The sequence below is a fragment of the Lithobates pipiens genome, unplaced genomic scaffold, assembly GCF_037356315.1.
Source record: "Lithobates pipiens isolate NorthernLeopardFrog02 unplaced genomic scaffold, aLitPip1_a1.2 Scaffold_23, whole genome shotgun sequence".
NCBI lineage: Eukaryota > Metazoa > Chordata > Amphibia > Anura > Ranidae > Lithobates > Lithobates pipiens.
The window spans coordinates 21879463-21895929 of record NW_027507785.1 but is presented as its reverse complement, the minus strand read 5'-3'; the positions used below and the strand labels follow the sequence as shown (position 1 = coordinate 21895929).

At 46.7% G+C, this 16467-nt stretch overlaps 3 protein-coding genes across 3 annotated transcripts; 1 reads left to right on the top strand and 2 right to left on the bottom strand.

Moving 5' to 3' along the window:
• Positions 1 to 12716: 12716 nt before the first annotated feature.
• LOC143927285 (histone H2B 1.1) lies at positions 12717 to 13426 on the bottom strand. Its single transcript, XM_077451289.1, has one exon. It carries the CDS (start codon positions 13409 to 13411, stop codon positions 13031 to 13033), a length of 381 nt encoding a protein of 126 aa, XP_077307415.1. The 5' UTR covers positions 13412 to 13426; the 3' UTR covers positions 12717 to 13030.
• Positions 13427 to 13725: 299 nt separating this feature from the next.
• LOC143926897 (histone H2A type 1-like) lies at positions 13726 to 14186 on the top strand. Its single transcript, XM_077450936.1, has one exon. The coding sequence runs from the start codon at positions 13736 to 13738 to the stop codon at positions 14126 to 14128; it is 393 nt and encodes a 130-aa protein (XP_077307062.1). The 5' UTR covers positions 13726 to 13735; the 3' UTR covers positions 14129 to 14186.
• Positions 14187 to 15261: 1075 nt separating this feature from the next.
• LOC143926896 (histone H4) lies at positions 15262 to 15702 on the bottom strand. The gene has a single exon (XM_077450935.1). It carries the CDS (start codon positions 15628 to 15630, stop codon positions 15319 to 15321), a length of 312 nt encoding a protein of 103 aa, XP_077307061.1. The 5' UTR covers positions 15631 to 15702; the 3' UTR covers positions 15262 to 15318.
• Between the last annotated feature and the right edge of the window lie 765 nt (positions 15703 to 16467).

Sequence of the window (16467 nt, the reverse complement as noted above, 5' to 3'; positions counted from 1 at the left end):
TACACAAATTCTACACAGAAAACAATCTTCTCACATCTCGCACTAGAATGATCTTCACATTAGATGAGTGAAGAGTGACCATCAGGAAACATTTCCCTCTAATACAGAACTCTGCACATCTATAGCTGAGTAGAAGGAGCCTGGAACAAAAACATCAGCCGGTGACATGAGATCCTTGTGTGATGTGATGGCAGATATTGTTATAACATACAAATGTCTCAGCTGATTGCACAATCTCATGTTTTATGTGCTATGTATCATCATCCGGTCATCATGATACATCGATTGTTATCCAGATATTGTTGAGAACGTTTATCGATCTGTTTTACTACACAGCTATACATCCTACGCAGGTATAATGTTTGCTTTGAATCCTTCTATAGCTGTGTAATAAAAGAGATCGATAAACGTCCTCAAATTATCCGGATAACAATCTATGTATCGTGTTGACCAGATAATGATACATAACACATAAAAAATGACATTGTGTAAATAGTTTACTGTTTTAGTAATTAAAGAGCCAATCCATCAACATTGGATCCCCCCAAGAGATCATTTCAGTAACAAGAAATTCACTGAAAACTCTAATATAGTGTAGCTTGAGGTGAATCTTGATAGTAAATATTGGCTATATGTAGGTTAGTGAGGGTTGGATTTATTTCTAGGCTACTAAAAATAAAAAATAAATACAAAAATAAAAATACATACTGACCAGGGAACTTATTTTATTTGTGTTAACATTTCCATTACAAGCTTTCAGGGTGTTCCCTTCCTCTCAGATCCAAGAAGAACTAAAAGTATAAGGAATTCACCAAAAGTTTTAACCTGAGGAATTTAATTTTAGACCCCCTTTACCCCATTATCATCTCCCCTCTGTATCCCAGTTAGGTCCGCTCCTCCTTTCCCTAGATAGCATCTCCTCTCTGTATCCTCAATATCTCCTCTCCTCTGTATCCCCAAAGCACCGATCTACTAGTGTGGATGAATCCCGGCTAATCCTGAAAATATACAGCGCCAAAAATGTCACTGATCCAATGATCCCAATCACATGGAAAGTACATGTATCTCATAATACTATAAATCACCAGGGACACGGATATTAATTCTAAATAACTACTAGATCACTGTGAAGAAAGGAAAAAGGATAGATCGATAGATAGATAGATAGATAGATAGATAGATAGATAGATAGATAGATAGATAGATAGATCCCCAGAAACTCCACACATGATGTCCGCCTCCTCCCCCAACTTTATTCTGATTTATACTCAATATATAGCACACCGCTCCTTCCTATCATTAATAGCACCGATCCACCGTATGTACAAAGCATCGCTACTCTATATCCCGAATAGCACTTCTCCGCTGTATCCTAATTATTACGACTCCACCAATATCTCCATAAAGAGGACATGTTACCTGACCAATACTATCACATATGGGGGAGGGGAGACATTGGGGCTGAAAAGACCACCGATATCTCCATAAGGAGGACCTTCCCATGGACTGGAGGAGTTGCTCTATTTTCCTTACTTGCGGTATACAAATACCACACATGAACCATGTTGATGTTATGTAAGTCCTGCAAGTTGATTTATATCAGGGAGGTACCTGGAAGTGACCCTCTGGAGATTTATTATGATCATTGATAATATTCAATAAAAAGGTACCGTATAAAAAAAAAAAAAAAAAAAAAAATGATCCCACTCTATTCCAAATGAAGGTGCAACACTGACACCTGGCGGTGAACAGGATACATGACATCTGTACTGAGATCTGCGAAGAGATACAATGTGATTCATTGTAATGTTTTCCTTCCTAATTCCCAAGTTGTGTTTACAATGTAGACTTTGGTAGCTGAATCAGAACAATGTATGGGGATCTAGTGAATTGGAAACACAAGCAGCCATCTAAATACTTGATTTTTTTTTTTCTTTTGGGGAAATATAGATATGCCTGGCTAGCAAAGCCCATCGAATAATCCAGAATCATTTTGTACATGGTTAGAATGAAGTCACAACTCTTATGTGTAGTATGTGGGTGGCTTATTTCCACTACACAACACAAAGACACCCCCCCCCCCCCCCATACAAAGAGCCCCACATACATTGTTATCGGGAGATTTGATTGTAAATACAGATAATGGAAAGTTTCATCCCCATGGCAGAACAATGTGATAATGACCACACACCTCTCCATACCAACACATGTTACCAGAATAGATTATATTGAATAAAGCTTTCAGTTCATAGAATAATGTGATCTCATTACAGGGACTCCTCTTCCTTCTCCTCCATCTTTTATTTCTGATTCATTTCTTTCAGAAACCATTCAAACGATTCCAATCATCCTCCCCACTGGAAAGGAACCCAGATCTCCTCTCCTTCCTCAGAGGAATAAAACAAATAATATCAGAGAGAAACACCCCTGACTGTGATTGGCTCAACTTTCAAACTGAATTCCATGGAACGTTCCAGGCGATCCGCCCTCCAACTGCCAAATCCGATAGGAAGCTTTCCATACTTCCCGGAGAACATTTTATTTCAGACAAGAATCAATATTACAATCAAATGAAATCTGCCCTTTGAGTTTATTTCAGAATCCGCCCTGCTATAGGATTTTTGCTATAGAGATCAATGAAAAGTCTACTGAACAAGTATGGGGAGATCTCTCTTTCTGGAAACCTCAAAAGAAAGATATCATTGGTTGATGAATGGAACGCCCATAACTGTGATTGGTTCAGATTTCAAATTGAATTTCAAATTTTCCCACCGGAATCATATAGATTTGTGTGCATTTAATCACCGGATCTCCATCATGTCACTGAGCGATGTGTATTTGTCACAGTTACAGATGTTGCCCTTATCCCAACCAGACATTCCTAAAAATAAATGTGTAAAGACATGGGGAAGTACATTATGTAGCAACCAATCATGACACTGCCAGATACATCTATACAATGAATGATTAAAGCCCCATTCACACTATCAGATTTTCTGCAGATTTTTTTTTTTTTCCCTTAAGATTTACCAAAACCATGGAGTGCAAGGGCCTGCCTGATTACATACAAATTGTAACTCCTAAGGTCTGACCTCATATTATATGTTTTTGGTAAATCTAAAGGGGAAAAAAGAAAAAATGGCAAAAAATCTGATAGTGTGTATGGGGCTTAACAAAAAGAACTAAATCAATTTCTTCTTTGTAACTAAAATCCAGCAAAATGTTTACAAGGCTCTGACTAGAAGTCATTATCTACTCAGGAAAGAATAGTTGTGAACACTCCCCCTTCCACCAGTCTCCAATCAGATACGCTTATAAACATGAGATCAAGGTGTTGGATGGATTGTTGTTGCCCCAATATAATAAACGTCTACATTTCTCCTGTAACATACACTATACAGTCTGATTCAACAATTTTTCTAGATCTAATACAACGGATCTATATATAGATATCTATCTATCTATCTATCTATCTATCTATCTATCTATCTATCTATCTATCTATCTATCTATATATATATATATATATATATATTTATGGCCCAGAGCCCTCTGACCGATACGGATAAGGATGACAAACAAGGATAACACAAAACTCGCTTACTTGAACCGGACCTGAAAGTGTGCCCTGGCCTAACGTAGGGTATACCAAAATAAGGGGGCATACCCTTGATAGAGAAATGAGTAATGAATGAAATGAAAATGAAATGGAGTGAAATGAGTACTCGCCCGGGAGTATAATGCTTGAGAAATGCCCTGACAGGGGATGGGTGGGAGGGTATCGCGCACCGGAACCGACGAGGGAGCCAGGCGAACGGGCTGGTTATATACTCCACCGGGCTCCACCCATAATTCCAGGCCACCATACTGGCCTTTCCATTTATGGCCCAGAGCCCTCTGACCGATACGGATAAGGATGACAAACAAGGATAACACAAAACTCGCTTACTTGAACCGGACCTGAAAGTGTGCCCTGGCCTAACGTAGGGTATACCAAAATAAGGGGGCAAAAACATACAGGTAGGGAATGCCTTTATTGATTCGAGTTTGTTACTGGGTGAGCTTGATGAAGGCCTGGGCCATCTCTACTTGCGGATTGGGTATGTAACGGGCGAAGCAGGCGGATTTCCACCTACCCAACTTTTTGATGATGTGGACCGGGACCCCTTGGCGGGAGGCAGTTGAAGCTGCTCCGATCCGAAACGAATGTCCGGAGTAGTGAGCCGGATCGAGGTGAAGGATGCCCAGGAGTATCCTGACATGCTCCATGAACTGGGCTGCGTTCAGTGGCTTACCGTGGAATGGTAGAAGCGGGCCAGTTCCTGGTTGATCGGCCAGAAGGGTCAACAAGCGGGTGAGCATGGCGACCGGGCACCAGCGGTTGTTAGTTTTATAAAAATGTATGTCCGTCCCCGGGCCAAGTTGTTGCGTCTTGGACACTGCTATATGCAGGATGAAATGGTCTCCGTGCCTGACCAGGTGGTGCTTGCATAGCGTGCGAGCTGAGGGGCTACTGGAGGTAAACTCGCCTGGCCGCAGGAAGCCGTAGAAGGCCAGGTGTATGGCTGCTTGTATAATGGTACTAGTGTGGAGTCCGAAAGGTGCAGTGGCCAAAATATCGGACATGTTTCTGAAAATGTCTCCTGTGATAGGCAAGCGTTTGAGGGAGGCCGCAGGCTGGCGTTTCTGGATGCCACGCATGACGGCCCGAATGGCGTGGAAAGTGAACAAGGAGGGTTCAGCGGGGTCCTGGAGGGACGTAAAATGTTGTACCCCGGCCAGGTATAGTCGGATCGTGTTGACGGATAGCGCCAAGTCCGAGTGGCAATGGGCAACGAAGGCCAGAACTTGCTTGACCCGGGAGGTCTCTGTGGAGTGAGACGTTAAGAAGCGGTTAAAGGCCCTCCAGGCTGTTTGGTAGGCCTTGCGGGTATTGTCTGCGAGGGAGTGATTGATGAGTTGAGTCGCGGCTACTAGGTGAGGGGTTAATCCAGGGTCAGTTGAGACCAGTCCGGGATAACTGCTGACGTTGGTCCGGCTCCGGGCACCTGATCAAAAAAGGAAACTAAGTTAAAGCGGGAAAGGGCGTCCGCTGCCCGGTTACATTTACCGGGGATAAAGGCACAATGGACATTAAATTGAAACAATAACGAGAGCTGGACCAGTCGCCGCAGGAAGGACATAATCTCCAGAGACTTGGACCTGCCTTTGTTAATGATTTCCGCAGTGGCGAGATTGTCCGTTGAAAAGGTCACTGTTTGACCGGACCAACTGCGGCCCCACGTATGGGCAGCGGCTACGATGGGGTACAACTCAAATAGGGAGGACGTCTCGGTGAAGCCCGGAATAGCCAGTATCTGAGGAGGCCAAGGGGCTGCAAGCCAGAGGTGGCCAAAAATTGCCGCGAAACCCGTGGAGGCCGCTGCGTCGGTCACGACCTGCGGCGATGAGGAGGACACGGAGGGAATGAAGAGGGACACGCCATTCCAGGACGTCAGGAATTCTTCCCACATGGCAAGGTCTGCTATAGCTGCGAGGTCCAGGCTGAGGATATGCTCCGGGTCTTGTGAATGAGACAGTAGGACTAACAGGCGTGATATGAAAGCGCGACCTTGAGGGATGATGCGCATGGCAAAATTAAGCATACCGAGAAGGGACTGTAACTGCCTCTTGGTACAAGTTCTGGTGCGGGTGAAGTCCCTCATGACCGACCTGATGCGGCTTAGTTTATCCGGGGGAAGGCTGGCCTGCATAGTGCTGGTATTTAAGCTGACCCCGAGGAAGGTGATTGCCTGCGCAGGGCCCTCTACCTTGTGCTCAGCAATCGGGACGTCAAGATTATTGAAGACCACCCTTAGTTTATCCAAATCCCCTGGAAGGGAGCCAGGTGACTCGACCAGCAGGAAGTCATCCAAGTAGTGTATGACTCCCTGGCACTGGGCTACGTGCAGCAAGATCCATTCGAGAGCCTGCGCAAACGAGTCGAAGAGCCAGGGGCTACTCTTGGACCCGAAGGTCAGCTTAGTGGCAAAATAGTAGAGCTCCCTCCATTTGATGCCATGCCAGCACCAGAGAGATGGATGGATAGGAAGGAGCTTGAAGGCGTCCGAGATGTCGGCCTTGGAGAGCCATGTACCTGTGCCTGACTTGAGAATGGCCTGGATGGCCATGTCTACGGACGCGTATTTGAGGGAGAACTCCTCGGAGGGGATAAGAGAATTAAGACTGGGGACAGAGGAAGAATAAGGCGCTGACAAGTCGTAGACCAACCTAAGTTTATTTGAGAACTTGCCCTTGACAAGCCCAATAGGGCTGACTCGCCAGGTGTTAAATGGGGGCTTCGTGAAAGGGCCTATGATGAAATTCCGGTCTAGTTCTGCCTGTAACAGCTGGTCGATGGCCTGTACGTCGGTGGCTGCTGACCGCAGGTTCTGGCACTCGTGTGTGAGGTGAGGGAGGGAAATAAGTCCTGTATGAAAGCCCTGAGTAAAGCCCTGGACTAGGTAGGTGGCAAGTGAGGGGGTGGGGTGATTGGCGAGGTAGACACCGAGCCACGACACGTTGACCCGGCTCAGTCATGATTTCCTAGCCTGCTTAAGCTCGCACATGAGCCTGGGATGAGCTCTATTACACCGTGAGCATACATGGAGCAGCCTGCACTGGCTGAAATTGCACGACCCACTGTTATAGTTGTTACAGATGGCTGCGCCACCCAAGGTCTTGACCGGGCGCCCCAGTTTATCTGTCTGAGGCAGGCGTGCCGGTGCTGGTAGGGCCTGGGCAGAACCTGAGGTCGATGGACCGTCTACAGGCGGGGTTGCCACCGAGCTGGCACACCAAGTCGCGGTGTGAGTAGCTGACTGGCAGATGGCACAAAGAGGAGACCGCAGAACAACTCGGTGTCCAAGGCACTCCAATCCGTAGGTAACTGAAATTGAGAGAGCCTGGCGGCCGCCTTAGCGGAGAAGGAGCGGTGATAGTCATAAAAAGCGAAACCGCCGTATTTGTACCCCAGGTCGACTACTACGTGGAGGTAACGATCCAGTTCCTCCCTTCTGCCGGGGGAGGCCGAGCAGATGACATCCCTCAGCATGCCGAAGGCCAGGGTGAACTCGGTGACTGACAGCTTTCTGTCCAGCCTGGGGTCTTTGGCTTTGAGGACCACCGACACGTCCCCCCAAGTATAAGCTTTATTTTCTGCCAGCTCGTGAATGGATATCAGTAGCGAGGCCAGATTGACGTCCTTTCCCTCTAGGATGTCCTTCCTGATGTTGGCTGATATTAAATGGGAAGGGTACACTACTGGTGTACACCCGGGGGTACCTGCGCTGGTGTTCTCCACTGCTTGTGAAGCTGGTATAGGAGGAGAAACGACTGGGCGGGTCTCGAGGAGGGCCACCCGACTCTGAACTTCTGACATTGAGGTCGTCAGGGATGACACCAGCGTGTGAAGCTGCGTGATGGAGGCAGCGATGGAGCCCAGGGAGGCCTGCTGGGCACTATCCTCAACCGCGGCTGGGGGAGGAAAAAGGAGCCTGAAGAGCTCGGCCTTTCTGGCTGTAGCTGGGAAGGGTACACCCCTACGCCTCAACTCGGCCGTCAGCCTGGGGATGGTCCATGTTCTGAAGGACCTTTGGCTGCCGCTCTCTGAGAAAAGAGACGGAGACAACGGAGCCGTGTAGTCCTCGCTGCCAGCCTGGGACATGGTGGCAAAATCCGGGCTTGGTAAGCTTTATTAATCCCTGGGACCGGGTTTTTCTCCTATACGAAACCTAAGAGGGTGACATGGATTACAAGACTCGTAGGAGACTCCTAAGCAAACTTTTTTTTTTTTTTTTTTTTTTTTTGAGAAGGGTACTACCGCTTGTGGGCGTTTCCCTTCCCGAAGATTCTCTTACCTAAGGAGGCACCGTCCGACCCGGTGCAGGTTGGACCTACTGAAAACTCGACTGATCTGAGGAGATGAAGGTAAGTTTGTATGAGACTCCTATGCCTGCAGAGAGATGTCTAGCTAAATCGTGGAGGTAAGACTGGAAAATGTGAAGAAAGACATAACTGAAACGAGCTGCATAAATGAAACGAGCAGACAACCGAATTTAGAATAATGTGCGTATGGCGACAGAGACGTGACTTGGTTGCGTCGTAGATGCAAAATTTCCTTTTCCCTTCCCCGTTTTTTTTTTTCCACGCAGATGCGCATAGAACGTGGGGCTTAAGCGGAGGTGGACCCGCCACGTGGAGCTCAGGCGGAGGTGGAGCCTGCCACGTGGAGCTCAGGCAGGGGAGGGGGGGGGGGGGGCTGCCGCGTGGAGCTCGGGCGGGGGGGAACCCCGCCACGTGGAGCTCAGGCAGGGGAGAGGGGGGGGGGATCTGCCGCGTGGAGCTCAGGCGGAGGTGGAGCCCGCCACGTGGAGCTCAGGCAGGGGAGGGGAAGGGGGGGGATCTGCCGCGTGGAGCTCAGGCGGAGGTGGAGCCCGCCACGTGGAGCTCAGGCAGGGGGGGGAGGGGGGGCCTGCCGCGTGGAGCTCAGGCGAGGGGTGAACCCTGCCACGTGGAGCTCAGGCAGGGGAGAGGAGGGGGGGGATCTGCCGCGTGGAGCTCAGGCGGAGGTGAAGCCCGCCACGTGGAGCTCAGGCAGGGGGGGGAGGGGGGACCCTGCCACGTGGAGCTCAGGCGAGGGGTGAACCCCGCCACGTGGAGCTCAGGCAGGGGGGGGGGAGGGGACTTTGCCGCGTGGAGATCAGGCAGGGGGGGGGGACCCTGCCACGTGGAGCTCAGGCAAAAAGGGGGGGGGGTACTGAAATGAGGCGTGCAGCTGGGCGCACCAGAACGAATCGATGCATGAGGAATGCGATGGGATTCGAATTGGAGCGTAATAAGTGACAGAAATGATATGCCATGACAACGAAAATTAAATGATCCGACATCACCGACTGACATGATTGAAGTGACTGCAATGATTGACATGAAAGGAAATGACATGACGGACATAGTACAAACGGTATGACATGATTTTTTTTTTTTTTTTTGGTTTTTGAACAACCTGAGATTGACATTGCCCGGACTGCTCAATTTAGCGCGACAAGCAGACGGCTGTGATTTCGAGATGGTTCGATCGGTTCGAACACAACAAGAGTCATTCGGTTTAGCAACGACGTGCTACGAAACGAAGTGCCAGTTGGCACGAACGACATGTATCGAAAAGGTGACAACGACTTCTACGAAGAAGGGGTAGTGACAGTGAGGTACCGAATACAAGTGTCGCGGTTAAGCCGTTCGTGTGACCTAGAGTGAGTGGTTCGTGAGTTCAGGAATCTATTTTTCGTGACTTTAATAACACATGAAACGAAAAGGGTGCCGAAGCCCTACCTGCGACAGCCGGCCCAGACGTGTTGTACGACAACGAAACTTTCGATTAGAGTATAGCGACTCAGACGGCGACCGGACGGACGCTGATAAACGACAAGGTTTTGTCGACACGAGGCGGACGAAAACGTAGGAACTCACGAACCCGGCTCACTGTGAAGTCTCGTGGATAGTCGGCCCTTGATTTCTGACGTATCAGATATCGCGCACCGGAACCGACGAGGGAGCCAGGCGAACGGGCTGGTTATATACTCCACCGGGCTCCACCCATAATTCCAGGCCACCATACTGGCCTTTCCATATATATATATACAACAAACATACAGTATACATGCTCTTAGCTTACAATATTGTTGTCTCCTATTTTATCATTTAAGTAGGTTGTTGACCAACCGATAAACACGGATGGTGTGGCGCTCTCCTCTTTTCTACATCCTCAGATAACTCCGGGGACCCCTAATGACCACACAGGTAACAGAAGGCAGCCTTCATATAACAAACCTCCATCCTTATCTCTAGAATCCTACAATTTACTAATACATTTTCTGTATTAGGCCTTTACTTCAGGAGTGTTTTTAGGCTTTTTATTTATTTTGTGAGTTGTTTTGTTTTTATTTTTTCCTAATCACATTTTTTTTTTTGTAAGCTTGGGGTATTTAATGATTTACAATGGGCCATGTTATACCTGTATTTGACTACAGGATGGATCCAGAGAGTGGAATGATTTCCCAAGTTTGTGTTCTAGCAGTACTTAATTTTCTGACTAAAGTTCCACGTTAATGATATCATGGTTGAAGTGGAACTAAGCCCTTTTTACATCCAAGGAAGCTGCCATCTTGGTCTCTGTTTAATCTGCAGTTGCCATGGTACTGCACAAAATAGAGTATTCAGGGTATGGCACATATGGCAAGTGCCATGGGCACCATATGAAGGTGGTGCTCGTGAATGGCTGGGCAGCAAGCAGTGTTGTCTGTCGTGGTTGCCCGTAATTTTTGGCAATTTCCAGAGGGGTCCCATGCGATCCTGTATTCGGCCAGCGAGTGGTGCCCCCCAGCCCCAAGGGCAAGCTTGACAGAGGATGGGCTGGCTACTACTGGTGGCAAGGCAAGCAATGTCATGGCACATCCCACCAGGTGCGCCATAATTAAAGAAAATCAGCAGTCACCAGGAGAAGGAGGCGATCTGTGCAGGTGGAACGGAGGAGCCCTCATAGTGGTCTGAGTATCCTGACTCAGAGTGACAGATTGACAATGTGAGTGTGAAAGCCCAGCCCAGGCATCCACAGTACTAGGGATGAGCTTGGTGCTCGAGTCAAACATATGTTCGACTCGAACATCGGCTGTTCGCACGTTCGGCGAATACCAAACATTATGGGCCATTTGAGCCAAATTTTTGTGGCTCTCGGCACATTACATTAAAGCCGCAAGCAGTTTTAAATGACTTTTATTCCTTTAAAAATGTCATTTTGTGCAGGGATTGTTCTAAGCACGAGAAACACCCACGACTTTACAGGCATACTATAGACACCCCCAGGTATGATATTTAAAGGAATATTTAACTTTTTTTTCTCACTTTAAGTGTCATTAAAATCAGTCCCCTGGGGAAAGACTCGGGTACCCAAGCCCTTTTTCGGATAATAACTAGCATATTAGCCTTTATAATTAACACTTTTGATTTTGAACATTCAAGTCCCATAAACGTTAACGGGGTTCTAAATTTTTCGCACATTTTCGGTCCGATTTCAGGTTTTGGTGCGAACAGAACCGGGGTTTTTTGTCTCATCCCTAATCAAGACCAAAGCTCTGTTTGACTTCCCAACATATCAGGTCTGTCTGGTAAGCTGCTCTATGTAATTGTTAGTGGAGGAAATCAGATTGTAGAGTGTATGGGGTGCACACATTGTTGTTTTCAAGTTTACAGCTGAAGCCCTGCACCTCTATATGGAATGTGTTGAAGTTGTAAAAACCTGACAGAGGTTGTAACCTTTCCTAATGGCAATCAAAAATAAATAAAGGGCTAAACATTCACATTGATTGCAATATGCACATCTTGTTTTTGTTTTACTCAATTGAACCTCTACCTATAAATGTGTAGATTGTCACATTTATTATTATTAAAATTGTCCCTATGGCACTGGGCATGTTTATCACCTTTACTAATATCCAGTGCCGGGACAAGGTCATCCAGCGCCCAGGGCAAAGATGCCAAACTGCGCCCCCCGCCCCCCTTTCCCTTAGGGTTAGGCTCAGGGTGCCCCCTACCCCTGCAATATACCATTGCGCCAGGGGCAGCTGTACCTCCTGCCCACCCCTTGTCCTGACCCTGCTAATATTTACAGTATATGATAAATATGTCTAATGCCCTAGGGACAATTTTCCAACTCTACCTTATATAAAGGACTGTGTGCTGTCCGAGGTGATATTGTGATCAGATTTCTATGTAGCTGATACTTTGTATATATTTTGTGTCATTTACCTATCAGGCAGGATTTATTTTTGTACATTGATCTGATGTTGATGATTGAAATAGATACATATAGACAAAGATTTGACTGGGCTGATTGAGTAGATACAATGTTTTGTTTTCTCGTTTCTTTCCTCCATTGTGATGTAGGTTAAGAACACCACGATTGCCTCAATGTGTCTTTTCAGATAAAGTAACAATGTAAGGCGGGAGATTGTGGAGGATCTTTTATTGTAACAATGTGTGAGTGCGGCATGAGTGTTTATTCAGCTCTGCCACCTTGTGGTCATTTCTGGTAGAAGACGGGGTGTGAGTGCAGTACAAGGCGAAGAATAGAGGAATGTATACAGCCAGAAAGTGGAGATGATCACTCCAATCCATGAAGAATCGGGATGGGAATAGAAGGAAGGTTCATTAATTCCCCTCCCAATCTGCTCCTCACCTAAAGAGCCTTATTGTTAGGGTTATTAAACGCCCACTGCTCTGATTGGCTCAGATTTCAAATTCCTGGTTTCAAATTTTCCCGCCTGAATAGTGAAGAACGTTACAGACAAACAATCAGCCCTTTTATACCGCCAAATCCGACACTGAGATCATCAGATGATATTTCTCGGATAAATGTCTCATCTATGCTTTATGTGCATTGATTAGTCTGGAATAAATAGAAATTGATTCTAAATGTTACCGAATAACGTAAAACATTTCCATGTGTTCTTTTTATGTCAAGTCCTCAAAATGCAGAATCCCCTCCCCCCATACAGAACAGGATAGCGAGATGACTTCTCTCATAGATCTCTACCTTTCTATATGATGGGAAATAAAGTATTCCACGTTTCATCATTAGATCTGTATAGGATGATGGGACTGACCTCTATCAGATATGTACCAGTTACAGATTTCCCCCTATAGTAGAACTAGAATAATACATAGTGAGATTACTGGTAGAAATCATGACATTTGTACAATGAATCAATAAAACAAATATTTCATGTCTGAAGAATCAGATGTGTCCCCTCTTTGTAACTAGAAACCAGCAACATGTTATCAGTGTGTCTAAGTAAATGGAATTCTGTGCAGAGTATTCAGCATGTATAACGGGCTGAGAATTGCGATGTGATGAGAGCTCATTGATGGAAATGGTGGGTGGCTCTTAGAAGAGCCTTTGTGTCTTGTGTTGGGATGATGATGGGGGGATGGGGGATTACTTGGCGCTGGTGTACTTGGTGACGGCCTTGGTGCCCTCGGAGACGGCGTGCTTGGCCAGCTCTCCGGGCAGGAGGAGGCGGACGGCGGTCTGGATCTCCCGGGAGGTGATGGTGCGGCGCTTGTTGTAATGAGCCAGGCGGGAAGCTTCGCCGGCGATGCGCTCGAAGATGTCATTGACGAAGGAGTTCATGATGCCCATGGCCTTGGACGAGATGCCGGTGTCGGGGTGGACCTGCTTGAGCACCTTGTACACGTAGATGGCATAACTCTCCTTCCTGCTCTTCCTCCGCTTCTTGCCGTCCTTCTTCTGGCTCTTGGTCACGGCTTTCTTGGAGCCCTTCTTGGGCGCCGGGGCTGACTTGGCTGGCTCAGGCATAATTCGGGGGATTGTAGATTCTCCGCTCTAGGAAGAAAAAATGTGCTGGAGCCGCCCCCGTGTGCTGCTTATATAGGCGTCCTATGCAAATGAACCTCATCCCTCCTCACTCTTCTATTGGAGAATTCGGGCATGTGATGGGGGAGTGACGTCATGCTTACTTTTCTCCTTTACAGATTGGTTTAGAGACAAGTCAGGACACTATTGGCTGGATTCAAGGGTGACCAATCACAGCGTGTGATGTCAGAGCACTGAGTGTATAAATGAAGGGGAGTGGCTGTGGGGTGATATTCTACCATTGAATAACCCGATCATCCAGATATCATGTCAGGACGCGGCAAACAAGGAGGCAAGGTTCGGGCTAAGGCCAAGACCCGATCATCCCGGGCTGGTCTGCAGTTCCCAGTCAGTCGTGTTCACCGCCTGCTGAGGAAGGGCAACTATGCGGAGCGGGTCGGGGCCGGAGCTCCCGTCTATCTGGCCGCCGTCCTCGAGTATCTGACGGCTGAGATCCTCGAGCTGGCCGGCAACGCCGCCCGCGACAACAAGAAGACCCGCATCATCCCCCGACACCTCCAGCTGGCTGTCCGCAACGACGAGGAGCTCAACAAGCTGCTGGGCGGAGTCACCATCGCCCAGGGAGGAGTCCTGCCCAACATCCAGGCCGTGCTGCTGCCCAAGAAGACCGAGAGCCACAAGGCCGCCAAATCCAAGTAATCCCGACAATCCGCCCGCCTCTAATACCCAACACAACGGCTCTTCTCAGAGCCACCCACCTCCCCATACAAAGAGCCCCGCATACATCGCTTTCTTTACCATTCACTTCTGTTTTTTTTTTTTTTTTTATATGATTCATAAGTTCACTCTAAAATCACTTTGTATTCATTCACACTTCTTACAGGTCAGTAGGAATATTCAGCTGTGTTATACCTCTCCATACAAAGACTCGCATACATTGTTATCGGGAGATCTGATTGTGAAAATAGACAACCGAAAAAAGATTTTCTTTTACATGATGGAAATAAAATGTTTCCTGTGACAATGAGGTGAGATCCCGATGGGGATAATGTGTCAGGATAACACGTGTCACTAATAAGAAATGGCGATAGATTTTATACTGGCAGCTTTCATTACAGGGACTCTTATTTCCCCTCCACTTCTGATGATCGTCAAATCATTCTCATCTCCCGCCGGAGATCTATGGATTGATCCGACAATTGCGATATTAGACCCCTGTCATTTCACACCGTGCAATCCCCCAACAATAATACATAGGCGGGAATTGGTAAGGTCCGTTGTGTTGTTTGTACTGCAGAGTGGAGATCACTAGAAAGTCTCCTGAACACGTGTTTTCTCCTCTGAGAAAGCAGAAACTTTCTTTGGACTCTCCAATAAAACATTGCTGGCTGTGGGGCCAAAATTTCACATTGTACCCGACAGAAATGTGTAGATTACAGACAAAAACTCATCCCTTTTATACCTCCAAATCCGACATTTTAAATTTCGGCCAGACAGTAAGGACTTCAAATTATTAAATCAAACATTTAAATATGTTCGAATTTTATTCCAACGACTCCCCAGGTGAACAATGTGGACAAAATGAGAACCACAGACAACATCAACAGATTCTAATTTTCTATGTAAAGTGGTGTTTATCGGCGGAACAATCTACCTGAAAAAAAAAGTGAGATAACAATATTGTAATACAGATCGGTTATGTTACATCTAAAGAAAATCGTGCAATCGGATTGTATAGTGTATGTTTAGCTAAAAATAACTCCCTTCCCCACATACTAAATCGTTATAACTCCAGAAATGTACAGATAATGATAGCCCTTTGTATGAGAAGGTGGGTGGCCCTGAGAAGGACCTTTGTTTCGGTGAAATGGATAGGTGTCTATGAGGGTTTAGCCTCCGAATCCGTAGAGAGTGCGGCCCTGGCGTTTGAGAGCATAGACGACATCCATGGCGGTGACGGTCTTCCTCTTGGCGTGCTCGGTGTAGGTGACGGCATCGCGGATGACATTCTCCAGGAAGACTTTGAGCACCCCGCGGGTCTCCTCATAGATGAGTCCGGAGATGCGCTTGACACCCCCTCTGCGGGCCAAACGTCGGATGGCGGGTTTGGTGATGCCCTGGATGTTGTCCCGGAGCACCTTCCTGTGCCGCTTGGCGCCTCCTTTCCCCAGACCCTTCCCTCCTTTACCGCGACCAGACATGATAACTCTTCCCTGTTACTAAGATACACTGAGAATAGCTGAAGGTCTGTCCGCCCTCTTTTTTATAGAGACTTTGCGGACCTGATGGAAACCACCCTGAGAAAAGGCGGAGTCACACCCATTCGATACAGAGAATAGATTTGTTTTTCCACGTTAGGCTCCTAAACATTCTGCTGTTTGGAAAAATATTAAGGCAACAGAAATACATCTAGAGAAGACAAATAGATTCTTCCGTCTTATTGATTTTATAGCTATTCTTCGAAGATTGTACCGAAAATTAAATTTTCTTGGACTCTTCATAACAGAAACCACAATCACCAGATACTATTGTCAATAATAATGACATATCTATAAAATAGTTCTCTGAAAATGAAAAATATACACGGATAACCCCTTGTTTTTTCACCGGCTTAAGTTCTTGCGGACCTGATAGGAGACTAATGGAAAGGGGCGGGGTCACAGCGTGTTGGTTTTCTGCAGAGATCTATAATAGAAGACATTTCTCTATCGTGTTCTGTGTGTAGCAGTGGTGAGATGCTGGATTCTGAGAACATATAGAAGTGTTTTCTCATGGTTCAGTAACAAACAGAATTCTTTCCTTATCATTCCCGACTAAAGACGTAAGAGTACTAATCATATTTCTCAGATAAATGTCTCATCCGATGATCTCCTCGGTGTCGGATTTGGCGGTATAAGAGGGATGAATATTTGTCTGTAACGATCTTGGCGGGCAAATTTTGAAAACGGCTATTTTAAATCTGAACCAATCACAGCTGCGGGCATTTCCTTCATCATCCAGTAATACTACCTTCTTTTGAGGAGTACAAAGAAATGTAT